The sequence below is a fragment of the Lucilia sericata genome, unplaced genomic scaffold, assembly GCF_015586225.1.
Source record: "Lucilia sericata isolate MDLA Ls3-8-SP2 unplaced genomic scaffold, ASM1558622v1 Contig000413F_arrow, whole genome shotgun sequence".
NCBI lineage: Eukaryota > Metazoa > Arthropoda > Insecta > Diptera > Calliphoridae > Lucilia > Lucilia sericata.
In genome coordinates, this window is record NW_023994431.1 from 170,996 (window position 1) to 193,678 (window position 22,683).

At 29.4% G+C, this 22,683-nt stretch overlaps 1 protein-coding gene across 1 annotated transcript in view; it reads left to right on the forward strand.

Annotated features, from left to right (window-relative positions):
- The window catches only part of LOC119604650 (regulating synaptic membrane exocytosis protein 1), a 204,606-nt gene that overhangs the window by 65,016 nt on the left and 116,907 nt on the right, over positions 1 to 22,683 (forward strand). Inside the window, 2 exon segments of the mRNA XM_037957411.1 lie at positions 1,937 to 2,206; positions 22,012 to 22,581. Coding sequence (XP_037813339.1) covers positions 22,546 to 22,581 — 36 coding nt within the window. The 5' untranslated portion in view covers positions 1,937 to 2,206; positions 22,012 to 22,545.

The window sequence follows — 22,683 nt, forward strand, 5'->3', positions numbered from 1 at the left end:
CAGTTCTAGTTCAGTTTCTAGTTCAGTTTAGTTCAGTTCTAGTTCAGTTCTAGTTCAGTTCTAGTTCAGTTCTAGTTCAGTTCTAGTTCAGTTCTAGTTCAGTTCTAGTTTCAGTTCTTAGTCGTTCTAGTTCAGTTCTAGTTCAGTTCTAGTTCAGTTCTAGTTCAGTTCTAGTTAGTTTAGTTCAGTTTCGTTAGTTCTAGTTCAGTTCTAGTTAGTTTGTTCAGTCTAGTTCAGTTCTAGTTCAGTCTAGTCAGTTCTAGTTCTTCAGTTCTAGTTCAGTTCTAGTTCAGTTCTAGTTCAGTTCTAGTTCAGTTCTAGTTCAGTTCTAGTTCAGTTCTAGTTCAGTTCTAGTTCAGTTCTAGTTCAGTTCTAGTTCAGTTCTAGTTTCAGTTCTAGTCAGTTTCTAGTTCAGTTCTAGTTCAGTTCTAGTTCAGTTCTAGTTCAGTTCTAGTTCAGTTCTAGTTCAGTTCTAGTTCAGTTCTAGTTCAGTTCTAGTTCAGTTCTTTGTTCTAGTTCAGTTCTAGTTCAGTTCTAGTTCAGTTCTAGTTCAGTTCTAGTTCAGTTCTAGTTCAGTTCTAGTTCAGTTCTAGTTCAGTTCTAGTTCAGTTCTAGTTCAGTTCTAGTCAGTTCTAGTTCAGTTCTAGTTCAGTTCTAGTTCAGTTCTAGTTCAGTTCTAGTTCAGTTCTAGTTCAGTTCTGTTCAGTCTAGTTCAGTCTAGTTCAGTTCTAGTTCAGTTTCAGTTCAGTTCTAGTTCAGTTCTAGTTCAGTTCTAGTTCAGTTCTAGTTCAGTTCTAGTTCAGTTCTAGTTCAGTTTAAGAAGAAAACTAAATAAATATTTGAAGGCAATCCATTGTTGTTGTCTTTATTTTAAAAATATTTGTTGGGTTTGAAAGGTATTTATTATTTAAACCCAGTTGTTGGGTTTGAAAGGTATTTATTATTTAAACCCAGTTCATACAACCCACATTGAAATTTATTTTAAGAATTTTTCTCATATTTATTTTGTAATTTAAGCAATTAAGCTGGATTGTGCATATTATTTTATTTTTAAATATAAAATAAAATGTTGCTTAAATATTTTAATAAGGAAAAGGGAGAGAAGTAAACAATTTAAATTAATTGCTAAGATTTTAGAGTAATAAACAAAAATTAAGGAAGACATTTCTTTATGTAAATTAAAAAAAAAAGAATAATGGAAACCCAGGATTCGACTAAATGTCGGTCATAATGAAGTGTAGTACAAACAACCTTGTTAGATTAGTTAAGACAGCAATCTTTGATCATTTATGATTATTAAAATCTTATTGATTCTAAAATGTTTTTACTCAATTAAATTTTCATTCGTATTTCCCCTAAGTATAACTAAAAATATGTCACTTAATATAACAAACTCTTTATAACAAAATGTATATATGCCACATAAGTGTCAATACTTTATTATCTTAGATTTTTATATTGACTACAACAAGGACTTGTTTGCTTTTGTGGTTAAAACATAAAAACTTGTCCCTTTTAAAAGCAAAAACAAATCAACAAATAAAGAAATAAAATAAATATGAACTGATAAAAACTGATTAGCAAATACTCGGGAGATTTTCTATGTCAAAAGAAATATTTATGTAACAGACTTTAAGAACAATTTGACAAAAAATAAAAAAATAAATAAAAGAAAACTAAACCACAAAAATATTTACTTACATCAGGGATGGAAAAGTTAAAGCAATTAATAATGGTAATTTTTGTAAAACAGTTCTCCCTAAAGAAAAATTGGTCTACAATTTTTTTTAATGGAAAATGTTAGGATTTCTTTAGATAAATTATTGTATAACAGTTTGCCATCCCTGTACATAAATATTGAAAAAACACAACTTTGTAATATATTTTTAATGTTTATTTGTTGCTTTCATTTCCCTTTCTATCTCTCTCTTTGCAGCTTAAATAACCTGCAGCTATAAATCAAAGCGGAAACCCATTAAAACACGCCAATAACAAATAACTTTACTACATCACCATCATCCTCATCAGACTACTATAACCCACACTGTTTTACAATATAGATGTATTGATAAAACATAAATATAAAAATCATTTTCAAAAAATAAAGAAAATTTGAAATTTGTTACAAGGATATTTATAAATGTTGCAGAATACGGAATGCGAGCCGTTGCGCACAGCCCAAGGAAATAAAATAAATCTTTAACAGGTAATTTCTTCAATATTTTTATATTCAAATTTATTGTAGTTTTATTTTTTTTTTTTTCAAACTGGAAACTAACTTAGCAATGAAATATGATGATGATAAGGAAATGAAAAATGAGTGAAGGAGGAAATGTGTTATAATTAGGCAGTTAATTTATAAAATTTATTTAAATTTATGATTTGTGTTTGCACAGCGATTCGAAAAGTAATAAAAGTAATAATTTAATATTTATGAAAAAATATATAGTATTACTTGCATTACGTTTCTTTTAACTGAGAAATATAAGAATAAACATTTTTAACTGAATTAGAACTGAACTAGAACTGAACTAGAACTGAACTAGAACTGAACTAGAACTGAACTAGAACTGAACTAGAACTGAACTAGAACTGAACTAGAACTGAACTAGAACTGAACTAGAACTGAACTAGAACTGAACTAGAACTGAACTAGAACTGAACTAGAACTGAACTAGAACTGAACTAGAACTGAACTAGAACTGAACTAGAACTGAACTAGAACTGAACTAGAACTGAACTAGAACTGAACTAGAACTGAACTAGAACTGAACTAGAACTGAACTAGAACTGAACTAGAACTGAACTCGAACTGAACTCGAACTGAACTAGAACTGAACTAGAACTGAACTAGAACTGAACTAGAACTGAACTAGAACTGAACTAGAACTGAACTAGAACTGAACTAGAACTGAACTAGAACTGAACTAGAACTGAACTAGAACTGAACCCTTTTGTTATTATGGAAAATTTTTGTATAACAGTTATTCTTTGTTATGTTAAAATCTATGAAATTGTATTTGTTTCGTTAGTATTTATTCTACAAGGAAAATTATTTTAAATATCTGTCAAAGACATGCAAAATTCATATAAAATTCAAATTCAAACACAAATAAAACATGGTTGGTGGTAAAAGTGGTGGCTGATATTTATTTACTTATTTATGTATTTTTGCTTTATTTAATTTGCGCACTTTTCAAATAAAACGAAAGAATGAATTGTGAACAGGAATTTTTGTGCAATATTGAAAAACATTCGTATGTAGATTTAAATGTCATATACACAAAGCTTTAATATATACAGTATAAACATACATACATATTTACATATGTATATATATATATGTGTATGTGTGTATATTTTAGCATAAATATTGTCTTGATATTAATGGTGTAATATAGAATATTTTGTTTGTTTCTTTTGATTGATGTCAATTCCTGTTTTATTGATTATTATATAAGTTGACACTGACATTTGGCTTAAACACACAGAAATTCTCTTTATATTTAAATCTACATTTTGAGAAATGTATTTTTGATTATTATTTTTGTTATAATAAACATGCATTATTATGTCGAAATGTATATTTAAGAAATATCTAATGTTACTAAAGGATTTTAAGAAAATGTAATTTTCTTTCAAAGAGAGAGCGATTTTTACAGTAATATTTACACTTTTTTAATCTGTTATACACAATTTTCCTAAAGAAAAATTCTATGTTTTAAATTTCTAATTGTAAAAAACTGTTATACTTAATACTAAAGATAAATCCATTGCACAAATTTTCTTCTAAAACAATTTTATACACAATTTTGTTCTAAAGAAAAAGCATGCTCATTGTGTTAAAAACTGTTATACACAATTTTTCCCCTGGAAAATACTGTTATACGCAATTTTTTTAGAGAGAAGACTGTTATACACAATTTTTTCTGTTGAATAAGATGTTATACACAATTTCTCCCTGTTATACGCAATTTTTCCTAAGGAAAAAACCTTTATAAACAATTTTTTTCTAGTGAAAAACTGTTATACACAAGTTTTCTTAAAGAAAACACAGTTCTACACAATATTTTATGTAGAAAGTTATGATATACACAATTTTTCTTAAACAAAACTGTCATACAAATATTTTTTCTGAAGAAGAACACATTTATTCACATTTTATTCTGAAGAAAATACTGTTATACACTATGTTTTCTAAAGAAGAAACTGTTATACACCACTTTTTCTAATGAAAAAACTGTAATACACTAGTTTTTCTAAAGAAAATACTGTTATACACTATTTTTTTTCTAAAGAAAAAACTGTTATGCACAATTTTTTCTAAAGAAAAAACTGTTATACAGAATTTTTTCTAAAGAAAAAACTGTTATACACCACTTTTTCTAAAGAAAAAACTGTTATACACTATTTTTTCTAAAGAAAAAACTGTTATACACTATTTTTTCTAAAGAAAATACTGTTATACACTATTTTTTCTAAAGAAAATATTGTTATGCACTATTTTTTCTAAAGAAAAAACTGTTATACAGAATTTTTTCCAAAGAAAAAACTGTTTTACAGAATTTTTTCTTAGGAAAAAACTGTTATACACAACATTTCCTAAAGAAAAACAGTTATACACAATATTTCCTAAAGAAAAACAGTTATACCCAATTTTTCCTAAGGAAAAAAACTGTTATACACAATTTTTTCTAACACAAAAACTGTTATATACAAGTTTTCCAAGAAAAAAACTATTCTACATAATGTTTTCTGTAGAAAAAAATGTTATACACAATTTGTTTTAATGAAAAAAACTGTCATACACATTTAAAGAGAATTTTTTAACCCCTTAACTTTATAGTTATTGGATTAACAATCATGTCCTTCTGAAATATTTGGTTTCAATTCGTTGTATGTGTAAATAAACTTCTTCATGATGCAGAAACTTCAAACTAGACATTTACGTGAGCTATGCTGTCTATAATCTTTGACAATGTTTTTCCAGTTGTACAATGCTGAAGTATTTTTGTTCTTTAATTTCACCTGTCACGTTTAATTAACAAAATTGGAAGTTTTTCGCAATGAAATAAAAAAACTTCTTACACTCTAGCGAACCCTATGAACGTTTTAATCAAGAATGTTTTCAGAATAAAAAAAAATTCTAGAAAAACAGTACGTTTTTTATTTACAACCCCACTACAATTAATTGTTTTTTGTTTTGGTGATGCTGCTGCCAGTGGTGTCAACGCTATATATAACACAGCTGCCCTTGCTCGTTTTTTGCTCTTTTACTTTAACTTTATGGCAGCAGGTCATGAAATATTATGTTTCTTTGCTTTTTACATTTTTTTTTTTCCTGGAAATTTTGCACTAACTAGAAAACAAGTATAATTTTGTTTTTGTTAAGAAATTTAAGTTTGTTTAATGTTTTTCAAAAGAAAGGGGAAGGTTGGAGGAGGTATTTGTATACTTTAGGGGGCGTTAGCTAATAAATTAATTTTTAAATTACAGAGGAAATGTGTTCGTCATAATACCTACGTATCAGGTCAATGTTCAAGTTATAAAGGAAATAAATTATTAAATATAAATAAATGTATGTACTAAAAAAAAAATAAATAAATAAGACATTTAAATTAATTGTTAAAAGTAAAAAAATGTTTAGGAAAAAAATATTAAGTTTTAGTCAATATCTTAATGCTAAATCTAATTTCTGAATTTCATTGCGATATAACTGTTTATAAGAGACATTCAAGTCATTTTCTGGAGGGGTCATTATATGGGAGCTTTGGTCACATGAGGCCAGATCATTACGAAATATGGTAAGGTCATCAATGCTTATATAAAACTTAGCTGTACTGCGTTTTATAGAACATAATTATGAGCTCGCTCTTGGACCAAAAAAAAATTATGTGCCAAATTTCATCCAATTATCTTGCAAATTTTCATCCAGACGGTCATGGCTGAATCGACTCAAAAAATGTTTCAGAAGCGATAGGTATCCTTAAAGATGGATACAGGACGAATAGCTCTTAGTTAGTTAGTTAGTTAGGTAGTAGTTAGTTAGTTAGTTAGTTAGTAGCTAGTAGTTAGTTAGTAGTAGTTAGTTAGTAGTTAGTTAGTTAGTTAGTTAGTTAGTTAGTAGTTAGTTAGTTGTAGTTAGTTAGCTTAGTAGGTTAGTTAGTTAGTTAGTTAGTAGTTAGTTAGTTAGTTAGTTAGTTAGTAGTTAGTTAGTTAGTTAGTTAGTTAGTTAGTTAGTAGTTAGTTAGTTAGTAGTTCGTAGTAGTTGTAGTTAGTAGTTAGTTAGTTAGTAGTTAGTTAGTTAGTTAGTTAGTTAGTTAGTTAGTAGTTAGTTAGTTAGTTAGTTAGTTAGTTAGTTAGTTAGTTCGGTAGTTAGTTAGTTAGTAGTAGTTAGTTAGTTAGTTAGTTAGTTAGTTAGTTAGTTAGTTAGTTAGTTAGTTAGTAGTTAGTTAGTTAGGTTAGTTAGTTAGTTAGTTAGTTAGTTAGTTAGTTAGTTAGTTAGTTAGTTAGTAGTTAGTTAGTTAGTTAGTTAGTTAGTTAGTTAGTTAGTTAGTTAGTTAGTTAGTTAGTTAGTTAGTTAGTTAGTTAGTTAGTAGTTAGTTAGTTAGTTAGTTAGTTAGTTAGTTAGTTATTAGTTAGTTAGTTAGTTAGTTAGTTAGTTAGTTAGTTAGTTAGTTAGTTAGTTAGTTAGTTAGTTAGTTAGTTAGTTAGTTAGTTAGTTAGTTAGTTAGTTAGTTAGTTAGTTAGTTAGTTAGTTAGTTAGTAGTTAGTAGTTAGTTAGTTAGTTAGTTAGTTAGTTAGTTAGTTAGTAGTTAGTTAGTTAGTTAGTTAGTTAGTTAGTTAGTTAGTTAGTAGTTAGTTAGTTAGTTAGTTAGTTAGTTAGTTAGTTAGTTAGTTAGTTAGTTAGTTAGTTAGTTAGTTAGTTAGTTAGTTAGTTAGTTAGTTAGTTAGTTAGTTAGTTAGTTAGTTAGTTAGTTAGTTAGTTAGTTAGTTAGTTAGTTAGTTAGTTAGTTAGTTAGTTAGTTAGTTAGTTAGTTAGTTAGTTAGTTAGTTAGTTAGTTAGTTAGTTAGTTAGTTAGTTAGTTAGTTAGTTAGTTAGTTAGTTAGTTAGTTAGTTAGTTAGTTAGTTAGTTAGTTAGTTAGTTAGTTAGTTAGTTAGTTAGTTAGTTAGTTAGTTAGTTAGTTAGTTAGTTAGTTAGTTAGTTAGTTAGTTAGTTAGTTAGTTAGTTAGTTAGTAGTTAGTAGTTAGTTAGTTAGTTAGTTAGTTAGTTAGTTAGTTAGTTAGTTAGTTAGTTAGTTAGTTAGTTAGTTAGTTAGTTAGTTAGTTAGTTAGTTAGTTAGTTAGTTAGTTAGTTAGTAGTTAGTTAGTTAGTTAGTTAGTTAGTTAGTTAGTTAGTTAGTTAGTTAGTTAGTTAGTTAGTTAGTTGTTTTGAAATAATACGAATAAATAGAGTCTCCTACATGCTTCCAAGAAAATTCTAATAAAATTTCCCTTAAACTTAAAGCTGCAAGTTTTATGTAAAAACTGTTGAACAGAAAAACTGTTGGAATGATTTGTTTTGTCTGTAATGTTAATATTAAAATTTTCTTTGAATAACATCTTTCGAAAAAATAAACAAATCTTTAATTATAAATATGTTAACACACAGACAGAAATGGGTTGTAGCTACATCCATATAAGCGCGTGTATTTGATGTGTCAATACCAGGAATAACAACAACTACAACACCAAATACAAAAGCAATGCATATAAATACTTGTTATTATCGTCTTAATTTCATCGTACTTAAAGTTAATTAAAATGTCAAATAGCATGTATCGTTTTGTGTGAAACCAAAATTACCAATGAAATCTTGAATAACAATTTTTCTCCTTCTTTTTCTTGTTTGATTTTTCTAGATATTTAAATTTTTAGAAATCACACAAACACACACACATTTGCTAAGAAACACCCTTAAATGAATATTTCATATGTGTGGGTATGAATATGTTGTTGTGTAAGTGGTTTATAAATAAAATTCTTGCAATATGCTTTTTATTTAGTTTAGCATCAGACATTATTTTCATGCTATGATCTTCATCCTATTGATGGTTAAGTATATTTTCTAGCGCCAATAGAACATAGTACCAAAGATATTGTAAAATGTACTTTCTGTTAGCTATCTTAAGTACCAAATTTAGAACCATTTATATAAAATTCCTGAAAAGTACCGAAAAATCTCTTTAACTGAACAATTGTACCAAATTGTACATTCTTCAAACACGTACATTTATTTAACACACTCCCCATAAATATGCTACACTTAAGGTATACCATATGATTTTCAATTACACTCAATAGAAACCTTGATTTTGTAATCAGAATAGAAAGAGCAAACAAAATAAATCTGTTGCTTCATATTGATTCTTAAACATGTTACAATCATATAAACACATACATATGTACAAAACAATTGAAATCCTTTTACAATTCAAACTTACACACACTCACAACAAGAAACTGCTAACTCAATACAAAAAAAAAAAAAAAAACGACTAAAAACAGCAGCAGTAAATAATATACGAAATACTCCTTTTTAATAAAATACCCAAGGTAAAAATAAATTTTCATTATAGAAAATAATTTTAAATGAGACAGTACAGTACATACAACAATTGTAGTTGTTGTCATTATGTCATGTCAAGCTTATTAATTTGTATGAAATCATATGTATGTATGTACACCAAACAGCAGCAATTGCTACCTTTAGTCTACAGTAAATTACTTATACAAGTAGAACCTTAATTCTACACGCCTACAATTTGCTACTTAAAAAAATAAAATATGTTCTTAAAAAAATCGTTTTTATTTACTAGAGAAAGTAAGCTGGTTGTGGCAAAAAAAAATTGTTGTGTACGTGTTTGGATTTTCTAATTAAATTCATTTGAAATGAAATTATTCTAATAACACTGTCTATGCCACAATACTACAAAAAAGGGCTGGAGTTGTTTTGAAGCTTCTTCGCTTATTTTAAGGGCATATTGTTTGTGTTTTTTTTTTTTGTATGGCAGCTTACCCACTTCTTTAGTCTAATGCAGCTAAGACCGATTAGTCAATTGCTATGTAAGGGAGCCTAAGCCGATAGTTAAAAGCTAGAAGTGTATAAGTACATTATATAGTCTCCTCCACTATAGTCAATACGATAGTCTAAATGTAGTCGCGGCTAGAGACTAAGCTATGGTCATGGGAATAATCTTATTTAAAATCAAGTTTATAGGCTAAATCATAGTCAAAGCAATATTATAATCTAGACTATACTAAAGCCCATAGCTCAAACCATAGTCAGCATAAGCTATTGTCAAGACTATAGTCTAAACTCTAAACTATAGACAAGACTAGAGTTTAAACTATAGTCAAGACTAGAGTCAAACTATAGTCAAGACTATAGTCTAAACTATAGTCAAGAATATAGTCTAATCTATAGTCATGACTATAGTCTAATCTATAGTCAAAACTAAAGTCTAATCTATAGTCAAGACTATAGTCTAATCTGTAGTCAAGACTATTGTCTAATCTATAGTCTAATCTATAGTCAGGACTATAGTCTAATATGTAGTCTAATGTATAGTCAAGAGTATAGTCTAATGTATAGTCAAGAGTATAGTCTAATCTATAGTCAAGTCTAGAGTCTAATCTGTAGTCAAGACTATAGTCTAATCTATAGAAAAGACTATGGTCTAGTCTATGGTCTATATACTAGACTATAGACAAGACTATAGCTTAATCTATAGTCAATTCTATAGCATAATCTATAGTCAAGACTATAGTCTAATCTATAGTTAAGACTATAATCTAATCTATTGTCAAGACTATAGTCTAATCCATAGTCAAGAATATAGTTCAATCTATAGTCAAGACTATACTCAAGACTGTAGTCTAATCTATAGCCAAGAATATAATCTAATCTATAGTCAAGAATATAGTATAATCTATAGTCAAGACTATAGTTTAATCTATAGTCCATTCTATAGTTTATTCTATAGTCAAATCTATAGTTAAATCTATAGTCAAGACTACAGTCTAATCTATAGTAAAGACTTTAGTCTAATCTCTAGTCAAGACTATAGTCAAATCTATAGTCAAGACTGTAGTCTAATCTATAGTCAAGAGTATAGTCTAATCTATAGTCAAGACCATAGTCTAGTCTATAGTCAAGATTATAGTCTAATCTATAGTCAAGACTATAGTCTAATCTATAGTCAAGACTATAGTCTAATCTATAGTCAAGAATATAGTCTAATATATAGTCAAGACTATAGTTTAATCTATAGTCCATTCTAAAGTTTAATCTATAGTCAAATCTATAGTTAAATCTATTGTCAAAACTATAGTCGAGACTATAATCTAACCTATAGTCATGACTTTAGTCTAATTTATAGTCAAATCTACAGTCAAGACTATAGTCTAATCTATAGTCAAGACTTTATTATAGTCTTATCTATAGTCAAATCTCTAGCTTAAAACCGTTAAATAACTAATGTTTCAAGCAAAGCTTACACATAAGCCTTACATTTTTTTTTTAGCAAGTGCACATGTATGTTGCCCATCACTGCTTCGCTAATAGACCTTGAATTAAGACAGATAGAGAAAAACGTGTATTTATGTTTGAAAAATGTTGTTACTCTTTATTAAATTTTCTTTTTAGCTATTTGGTAAATTTTTATTAACTCTGTTAATTTAAACACACCTAGACGCCAGATAAATATTATAAAACATGAATTTTAATGGGTTGTTAGACTGTCTCTTCACGCAGACAGCTGTTAAGTAACTAGAAGTAACAGATTTTTGAAACAATTTAAAAATACAATAAATTAGAGAAATTTTGGGAAACAAGTTATTATAAAAATTAAACGATTTTTCTGAGATACCTTTTTTTGGTTAAATAGAAAATAAACCAAAAAATTATTTGTATTTGTATAGTTAAATCTATAGTCAAGACTATAGTCTAATCTATAGTCCAGACTATAGTTTAAAATATAGTCCACGCTTTAGTCTAATGTAAAGTCAAGACTATAGTCTAATTTATAGTCAAGACTATAGTCTAATCTATAGTCAAGCCAATAGTCTAATCTGTAGTCAAGACTATAGTCTAATCTATAGTCAAGACTACAGTCTAATCTATAGTCAAGACTATAGTCTAATCTGTAGTGAAGACTATAGTTTAATCTATAGTCAAGACTATAGTTTAATCTATAGTCAAGACTATAGTTTAATCTATAGTCAAGACTATAGTTTAATCTATAGTCAAAACTATAGTCTAATCTATAGTCAAGTCTATAGTAGAATCTATAGTCAAGACTATAGTCTAATCTACAGTTAAGACTATAATCTACTCTATAGTCAAGACTATAGTCTAATCCATAGTCAAGACTATAGTCTAATCTATAGTCAAGAATATAGTCTAATCTATAGTCAAAACTAAAGTCTAATCTATAGTCACGACTATGGCCTAATCTATAGTCCAAACTAAAGTTTAATCTATAGTCAAGACTATAGTCTAATATAATGTCAAGACTATTCTAATCTATAATCAAGACTATAGTCTAATGTATAGTCATAACTAAAGTCTAATCTATAGTCAAGACTATAGTCTAATCTGTAGTCAAGACTATTGTCTAATCTGTAGTCTAATCTATTGTCAGGACTATAATCTAATATGTAGTCTAATCTATAGTCAAGTCTAGAGTCTAATCTATAGTCAAGACTATAGTCTAATCTATAGAAAAGACTATAGTCTAGTCTATAGAAAAGTCTATGGTCTAGTCTATAGAAAAGTCTATGGTCTAGTCTATATTTTTTCATAGTGCAACAATATTGACTGGCAAATATCATGTCCTTGTTGCCAAACATATTGTTATTTTAAACACTATAACACCATTTTTATATTATCTCATCTATATGTATATAATATGTATGTATGTGTTGTTTTTATGAGTATTTGAACTGTGAGCAACATGTTAAAGTTTATAACTTTTGCTTTTATTTGATTTTTGTATTTTTCACAAAAAAGAAGAAAAAATCCCCTTCGTATTTGTATTTAAAGATTTGAGTTCATTATTTGTGCATCATTTCAGTTGACAGTTGGCAAATGAAATTTTATGTTCATATCATTGTTTTATATGACTCAACACAAATATACTTTTAGTTCTGCTCTTAAGATACTTTTGTGGATTATTGTAAAATTTTTTTATTGATATTTCTTTTGTTCACACTTTAATATGGGGTTTTATATACATATATAAATAGTTACCCTTTTTAACATTTAGTAAAATGTTTAAGAATTGTAAAATTTAATAAAGTTTGTTAAAAACTTATTAAATTTAAAACATGTTAAATACAGAAACTTTATTTGTAGATTTATTTTAAACATAAATGTAAAAAAGTTTTCGAGACTTCATAGCAAATGTTTTGCAAATTGTTTAATTAGTTTTGTTATGGACTAGTGGCTGGGTTATACACACCAATTCAAGTCCTTATGAAAAGAATAAGAAGATTAAACGGTTTTTCATCCAACACGAACTTTTTGAGAAATGACTTGTAAACAGTTTCAATAAAACTTTTACATCAAAACAATTAAATTTTTCTACGAATTTCATCACGATTGCTTCATTTTATTGGTATTCATGTAAAACCTAAATAAATTTATTTAAAATTAACACTTTTCACTAACAAACGTGAGTGATAAAATCAACCAATAAAATATAAAACGAAAGAAGAAAAAAAAAAACCAAACTAAAAACATAAATTAGATTTGATGGAAGGCAATACAATGCTCATTTCCCTGTAATATTGAATATTAAATTAATGGCACAAAAACATGAAAATTTTCTTAACGACGTCGTGCATCTCAATTTTTATATTATCCCTCCTTGCTCCTGTTAAACCCAGTGAGACCATGGGGCATATTATTCACACTACTACTGCTCGTAAACACGCAGCAGCAACAAAGGAATAAAATAAATAAATTTAATTTTCTTTTTCAAGTGCGTGTATTTTTGGTGGCCGGCAAAAAAAAGCAAAAAAAAAGGACTAGACCCTCAGAAAGCAAAAGTATCATGAGAGGAAGTCTTTTTGGTCAATTAAATCTTAATTTTGCTTGTTCTTCTAAGTAATTCTAAAACAGTTTAAATTGTATAATAATTCAAGTCTATATTTTGTATTCTAGTACTAAAAAACACTCTAGGTTTCTAAGAATATAAATAAAATAACAAATTCTAAACGGTTTTTAGTCACGTAAAATGTCGCCCGGGTAAAAGAGAGCGAGTGATCTTTTCTTTATTTTATTAGTTGGCTAGCTGTTTGACTGTCGTGTTTTAAGAAAATAATTTAATACACAAATTAATGTGAGAAAATGTGTTGTGGTTAAAGTAAATATGTATATTTACAACACACATACATACAAACAATGTTTTATTAACGCACCTTCACCTTTACACTGGTCTCAGTTTTCATGATTTATTGTCAAAATATTTGTAAGTCTTTATCGTAACATGAAATGTCAAGACTCTAAATGAAGAAAAAAACTTGTTGATTTTGTGGTTAACATAGTATGATATTAATTTTATATACAAGAAAAATACTAATAAAAAATATAATATAAATTACTTCACTAATGTCGTCATATTAAACCAACAAATTGCGTAAAATTTGCACAATAGTGCAATTGGTTGTCAGGAAATATGGTTGAGGAAACTATTAATTTTGACAAAGAAAGTATCTGAACTACAAACATATCGTTTATTTACTACAAGACTGGCATAACTCAAAAAACACGTTTCGCATAGAACGTCAAAATAACTAACAACTAACGAACTAACTAACTAACTAACTAACAACTAACAACTAACTAACGAACTAACTAACTACTAACTAACGAAGAACTAACGAACGAACAACGAACTAACGAACGAACTAACTAACAACGAACTAACGAACGAAACGAACTAACTAACTAAACGAACTAACGAACGAACGAACTAACGAACGAAACGAACGAACGAAGAACGAACGAACGAAAACGAAAACGAACTAACGAACGAACGAAACGAACGAACAACGAAACGAACAACGAACTAACTAACGAAAGAACGAACGAACGAACGAACGAACAAAAAGAACGAACGAACGAACGACAACTAACGAAACGAACGAACGAAAGAACGAACGAAACTAAAACTAACGAACAAACGAACGACGAACGAACGAACGAACGAACGAACGAAAAACGAACGAACGAACGAACGAACGAACGAAGAACGAACGAACGAACGAACGAACGAAACGAACGAACTAACGAACGAACGAACGAAAGAACGAACGAACGAACGAACTAACGAACAACGAACGAACGAACGAACGAACGAACGAACGAACGAACGAACGAAACGAAACGAACGAACGAACGAACGAACGAAAACGAAGAACAACGAACGAACTAACTAACAACGAACGAACAAACGAACGAACGAACGAACGAAAAACGAACGAACGAACGAACGAAACGAACGAACGAACGAACGAACGAAACGAACGAACGAAAGACGAACGAACGAAACGAACGAACGAACGAACGAACGAACGAAACGAACGAACGAAACGAAGAACGAAAACGAAACGAACGAACGAACGAACGAACGAACGAAACGAACGAACGAACGAAAACGAACGAACGAACGAACGAACGAACGAACGAACGAAACGAAACGAACGAACGAGAACGAACGAACGAACGAACGAACGAACGAACGAACGAACGAACGAACTAACGAACGAACGAACGAACGAACGAACGAACGAACGAACGAACGAAACGAACGACGAACGAACGAACGAACGAGAACGAACGAACGAACGAACGAACGAACAACGAACGAACGAACGAACGAACGAACGAACGAACGAACGAACGAACGAACGAACGAACGAACGAACGAACGAACGAACGAACAAGAACGAACGAACGAAACGAAACGAACGAACGAACGAACGAACGAGAACGAACGAAACGAACGAACGAACGAACGAAGAACGAACGAAAAAACGAACGAACGAACGAACGAACGAACGAACGAACGAACGAAAACGAACGAAAGAAAAACGAACGAACGAACGAACGAACGAACGAAACGAACGAACGACGAACGAACGAAACGAACGAACGAACGAACGAACGAACAACGAACGAACGAACGAACGACGAACGAAACGAACGAACGAACGACTAACGAACGAACGAAACGAACGAACGAACGAAACGAACGAACGAACGAACGAACGAAACGAACGAACGAACGAACGAACGAACGAACGAACGAACGAACGAACGAACGAACTAACGAACTAACTAACTAACAACGAACGAACTAACGAACGAACTAAAACGAACAACTAACTAACTAACTAACTAACTAACTAACTAACTAACTAACTACTAACTAACTAACTAACTAACTAACTAACTAACTAACTAACTAACTAACTAACTAACTAACTAACTAACTAACTAACTAAGAGACATCACTACTTGATAAAAGACCAGAAAAGACCCGTGTCTCCCAGTTTTACCCAAAGTCAATCCATTTTCTAAAAGGGCCCTAAAGATTGGGAGCCTCGGTTTCTTTTTTGCAAAAAGTCATCATTTTCTCAGACTCATACTTAGTAAATCGTTCGCAATTTTGATCTACTCTCTGAGGTAAAGTTGTAACTCTTGTCACAAAGTACAAAAACATATAAAATCACTTAATTTTCATGATCAAAATCGCAAAGAAAACTGTTAAACAAGTAAGAGTGTTATATTCGGCTATGCCGAATCTTATATACCCACCATCAAACCTCGTTTGACTCGAATGAAACTTACTTATGTCTAATTTCATCTATATATTCGTATTTTTAGGCCAGTTATAAGCGTTAAAGTAATTTTCTGAAGGGGACATTATATGGGGGGGGGGGGGGGTAGGGTCAATTATGGGTCGATCCTCATAAAATTTGGTAGACAGAATTTGGTTCGTATAAAATTTATTTGTGTCGAATTTCATCGCTACACTCGTATTTTTAAGTCATTAATGAGCGTTGCAGTCATTTTCTGAAGGGGACCTTATATGGGGGGTAGGGTCAATTATGGACCGATCCTCATAAAATTTTGCACAGTGATTTTGGATCACAAGAAACTTACTTATGTCGAATTTCATCGCTATATTCGTATTTTTAAACAAGTTATGGCTGTTAAAGCTGCTTTTCTAGGGCCCACTTGTATGGGGGCTATCCGAAAACGTGGACCGATATTGCCCATTTTCAATACCAAACAAACCTTACCTATAAGAAATATTTATGTGAAATTTCAAGCCTCTAGCTCTTTCCATTCGGACTCTATCGTGCTTTCAACAGACAGACAGACAGACAGACGGACGGACGGACAGACGGACAGACGGACAGACATGTCTAGATCGTCTTAGAATTTAATGAGGACCCAGAATATATATACTTTTGTGGGTCTCTGACCAATATTTCGATGTGTTACAAACGGAATGACAAAATCAATATACCCCCCATCTTTTTTGATGGTGGGTATAAAAATATAAAATATTTTTTAAGTGCTGCTCTAAATTAAGCGTATACTTAATATTTGGAATAACAATAAATCATTAAAGCGTATACGTACAGGTGTCGTTAATAATATGAGTGTAATTTCACAATGTAAACTTTCCACTTGTAGTGTAAATTTTATCGAAATTGTTGTTAGATTTAACGTATAGAGAAAATTATTTAAAAAATTGCTTGACATGTGATTTTCACAATGCACTAAAAATCGTATTTCAGACCAAAAACATTCTAACAAAATTTTTTAACGATTTCGCCGTTTGGATTTCGCCATTTCGAACATATTGCTGTAAATTAGTTTGAACATATTGTACTTAAATAAAGATTTTCAATGGCTGAGTGGTATTCCAATAAAAAGGTAGTATACGGGATACTTTAAGGAATAGTAGGTTGTTTTCGATATTTGTATGTTAACAGTACAATCAGGAACATCGGTATAAAGCTTTGTTGGCATTAATTATCTTGCAACAAATTCGTGAGTCAAACCAGAGATACAAATTTGAAATTATTAAATTATCAAAAGCTGTTACAAGCATATAATTTAAATAATAATAATTAAATAAAAAAAACTGCAAGTTTGTAAAGCATAAATAATTTAATTAAAACTTAAGACCAGTCAAATTAAAAAATAACGAACTGACTCTGTTCTGTTGTTTGTAAAAAAAATGTTTCTGCTCATTATTTCTGCCCTCATGAGAAGCACAGTTGATTAAATGATGAAAAAAAAACTATATCAAGGACAATGAATGGAAGGAAGCATATTGTAAAATAATGATGGAAATTTTTATATAGAAATATAAGTATATACATATTTCCTAACCATAAAACTTTCCCTAATCCTGGGTATAGGGAAATTTTTTGTTTTTCTAAAAAAAACTGTCAGTCATATTTAGATGAATGTTTAAAATAAGATAAACAAATTTTAAGTGTATGTACAAATGCAAACAATTGTATACATCTTAGTTTGTAAACACACACATGCATTTGAATATAAACATTTAAAAGTTTACATTTACTTATGATTATAATATATAAATATATAACAGTTAAGGGCATTTTTCTAAAAGCTATAAATAAGGGCAGAAACGAAACATTGCAAGAGTAGAAAGCTTTAAGTTGTGTGCTTTAATAGAAAAGAGTTTGCTGTAGATTTTTATACACAAACATACATTCTTTAATATTCTTAGTGCCCATCACTGCTTAATATGTTGTCGACTGCAAGAGTGTAAGTGTGACAACAAAGGAAAATGTTTTTTATACTCACATACATATTTTTTTTTTATAGCAACATAAAAAGGTAATGATATTTGATGTTTTTTCTTTTCTACAGAAAATAAATGTTTTCCTGTTACATTAAAATATAAAATTCTAGTAAATATCACTTCTAAGTTGTAAGTTTTACATGTCTACTTTTTTTTTGAAAATATATTTGAAATTTGTGTAAATAAATGTATGTGGATATTTGCATAAATCTTATTTAAATAACATCGACAAATGTTTACAGATGTCAGCATTTGGTTTAGAGAAAGATAAGTTTAAATAATCTAACTACTAGATAAAAATCGCTTTCATAAAGACATCCACTAACCTATAGAAAGGTTCTGTTTGTTTTCAAAGCTTAAATTCAGTTTAAAATAAGAAATTTATAATAATATTTAAATAAATAAATATTTAAACAATATTTGTTTTCAATAAAAAAATACTCAGCAAAATTTTTTCCAGAATATTTTAGGCTTAAAGCCATTTTTCTTTATAAAACTATTGAAAAGAACTAATATTTAATAATACTAAAAACATAAAGTTATAAACAAATACAAATATTATTGACATAATGTTAAAGTAAATAAAATAATAAAAATGTAAATTAATATATTTTTCCTAGAACATCAGGGCGTATGCTTGATATTATAATTGTTAAAGGAGTTAAATAATAAGTATACGTAGTGGTGGAAAAAGACATAATAGAATCATGAAATTTTGATAGCACATAGTTGTAATTGCATACCCTATAGCACTATAGTGGCAAGGGTATTATGCGTTTGTGTGTTTTTGACATCCCGGGGGCATGTTACCTTGATGTTAGACCACATCTTGGTGTGATTGCAATCCCGGGGAAAAGAAGTGCTACCGGTACCTCTAGTCTGCCGGGACTATACACTGGATATGATCAAATGTATCCTCGGCCTTATCTTGGAATGATTTGACATGGAGATGAACCACATAATCTGGTACCAGGGGAACTGGTAGCTCGCAAGGCACAGTTTCGGACTTTGTCTTGTCCCGGTTATTATAGAGGTCCCTTTGGGGTGCACGTGGTGATTGTAGTATCCAAATTCACGGGAAGAGAATGTCGGTTAAAAGACTGACGTTGAAATCTGTAATTTGGGACAAGTTCGGTGCTGTTGCCGAAGTCAACAGATACTCCACAGAGGAGTGACTGTGGGACTAAGCGTTGGAAATGAGTTGGTATTAAGTGTATATGATATAGGATGAATATATGGGTATAATAATCTTACCCGGCCGTATACTTAGAGTGTGTATGTCGGATGTTGTTCTCTATGGGTGTGTCGAATGAATGAGAAGTGTTCTTGGTTGAATGGTGATGGATATAAGGTATCTTATACAAGTTATAACATTGAATTTTCTTTCCATGTCCAGGTATGTTCAGGGAAAACTCTGTTCATGCCAGATTCACTACAGCGAGTTCTCGGTGAGTAAGAACAAAGCCCTGGTCTTATTTGATGAATTCTTATTTTGGTTTATCGAATATGCCTCTAGCTGCTGTTGCCGACTCAAACAGAGTCCATTCCATTTGCGTGGTTGTAAACGGAAGTGATGTTTTTTTGTTACAAAAAAGATCACTAAACCGTCTGTGTCCATGCAAACCTTGTGGTGATGTTTTTGAATCTCGGAAGTTAAGCAAAGATGCAGCAATGGCCAGAGATTATATAGCTCGAGTACTTGAGCAAAGTGCTTGTAAATGGACCGGCAGAACAATTTACAAAAATTTTCACCCGCGTGTAAGATACACAAAGGGTGGTGGTGGTGAGTCGTCAAATAAGCTCACACAAAAAGACCACAAGTCTGTGCCCATGCAAACCTTGTGCTCACGCTACAGATCGAAAATTTCAAGATAAATTGATGAAATTTGGCACAAGCTCTTATTTTAACCCGAAGGACAAAGCTTATTTAAAATGATTAAAATCGTTCCATTAAAGAACAATAGGGTATAAAAAATCAGTCCTTTTTTGGAGAAAACTACACGCAGAGAAAAAACATGATTCGCGATGGTTACTACAACTATACTATGGTCACTGTAACAATATATTGCTATCAATTTAATGTTTCTAGGATCATATTATAAAAAATTCAATTAGTACCTTTTGAAGAACGAAAAAGTACCAAAAATTCCCATTTTTGAGTTTTGCATTTACTTTATTTGATTTATTTTATGTTTTTAGGTACTTTCAAAAATACTTTTTGAAGAAGGAAAAAGGTCCAAAAAGTTCCCTTTTATAGGTTCTCATTTACTAAGTACGCGCTCTACATATGTACTTAGTTACATGGTTCAAGCCAATAACAACACAAAAGTTCTTTCGTAATGTGTTGTTCTTGGCCTGCTTTGTGTTTATATAAACAAGCAAGTATAAGAACAAAATTTACCGTATGATGCTGTGTGTTGTTGTTTATTTTGTCTAAAAATGCACCAAAAAATAAATTTCTAAGAAATTTTTAAAGGTTGTCTCAGATTTTTGCTCATATCTACGTTATTTATTAACCGATTTTGCTGATTTTAAGTAGAACACTTATCGAAAGCATAACTGACAGAATTATTAAAGATTTGGTCCCCAAAGATATCTGGCGTCTTCAGAAAATTGATTTTAACAAACAGACAGACGGACGGACATAGCTTAATCAACTCCGTTATCTATAAGGACTCTGAATATATATATTCCACATAGGGTTTTATAGAAATTACAAATGGAATGATAAACTTACATACACCCTTCTCACGAAGGTGAAGGGTATACCAGATTGAATAAGAATATATAAGGAGGCAACTTTTATGTAGATTTTCGCTCATCAAATGTTACTTTTTCCATTTTTTTTAATATCGAACATAGAAAAATAATTAAAATCTATAGCAAGTGACTCTTTAGTATGTTTTCAAATGGGACTTTTTGAATTTTGAAGAATTTTTTCGTATAACCTTGAAACATATATTAAGTTTCTTGAAAATAAATAAATAAAAGAGAGTTTGTAAGAGACTGATATTTGGTACTTTTTGAATGTTCCATAATATGAAGCTGAAACACATACAATTAAATAATTTTGCTAATTATTACTTCATATAAAATTTAACATATAAGGATATTTTTCTAACTTTTTTGTTCTTCAAATTTAAATTTCTATAATACTGAGCATAATTTTTCATTATACATTGTGATGGTACTTTAGATATTTTCTATAATATGGAATTTTCTTTCCTTTAAAAAAGTATATAAAACCACAGAAACATTAAGAAACATCTAATAATATGTATATTTCATTGAACATCAGGACGTATGACTGATGTTAAAAAATATTACTGGAATTGAATATTAAGTATACGCAGGGAGAACAGATAATATAAGAGTATTATGGTTTTGACTATTGTTTCACGTTTTTTCAGTAATTTAGACTCTAGTCTGTTGAATATTAAACATCATTTGACTCCGCTACGTATGAATGCTATTTATAATGAAACTCATACAAATGTTACTCATACGTACAGGTACATAATATATTTTTTATGTTTTTCAAAAAAGTTTTTGTTATAAAAAACGTGTTCTTTCTTGATCTGGGATCAGAAAACTGAATAAATTTCTGGAAGCCTTAAGGTATTTCCTATTTATCCTCAAAAACTTTTCTCAGACCCGAAAGAAATTTGGAGCCTATGTTATTAATGATAAAAAATACAATTTTTGAGACTTTCGATTTAATTTTTGGGAATTGCGAGGCTTTCTTTGACCTATTCTTAGATTCATTTAGACAATAGTTGAGTTAAATTTTATAATACAGATTTTAATCTTGACTATATAGTAGTTGTCTAAACGTTTTAGCAATAGTTAATACTATAGACTTTACTATTGTTTAGGCTGCTGCTATGACTATAGCATAGACTATGTATAGTTTATAGTTTAGACTATATAGGTTCATATTCAACTTGACAATATTGTAGCCTTAGTTTAAATAGTAAAAAATTTAAAAAATATATCTTTAAAAGAAAATTTGTTTAAATATTTATCTTTTGATTTTTTTTCTTTAATTCCAAAAACATTTTAATTAATTAAACACTATCTCATACGAAAAATTCTATCTTCTATTTGCAGATTTACACAAATCCCTTTAAAAGCAACTTAGAAAAGAAAAACAAACAAGAAAATGCCAACAAAATGGTCTTTGCCTGGAAAAAATGATTTAAAAGGAAAAGAAAACTAAAAATTTTATTCAACAAACAAACTAAAGTAACAAGAAATTAAAAGAAAGCTCTAAAACTAAATACACAAAAACGAACGAGATATTAGGAAAAGCAAAAAAAAGTTGTTAATTAAAAAAAAATTAACAAAAACTAAGAAAAAAGTAAAATCCACTATAAAACGACAAGAAAATGAAGAAATTAAACATAAAAAATCAAATAAAATAAAAAATAAAAAACGTGACAATATTTAATCCCTTTTCTTTCAAAGTAAAACATGTTGTAATTAATAATAATTTAAAAAATAAAATAAAGAATTTAATTTAAAATTAAAAGAAAACAATTTGCAAATTAAAATTATTATTAAAGTGATACTTTAATTTGTATTAAACAACAAAATATATTTAAACTAATTCAAAACAACAAAGAAATAACAACTTACAACAAAATGTTGCCAACAAATGTGATGACGTTTATGAAAAAGGTGAGTTGTGAGAAGACAAAAGTTTAGTCCATAGTCTAAGCTATATACTTATATAAAACAATATTCCGATATTTTCCCTTCCATAATTTAGACCAAATTCTC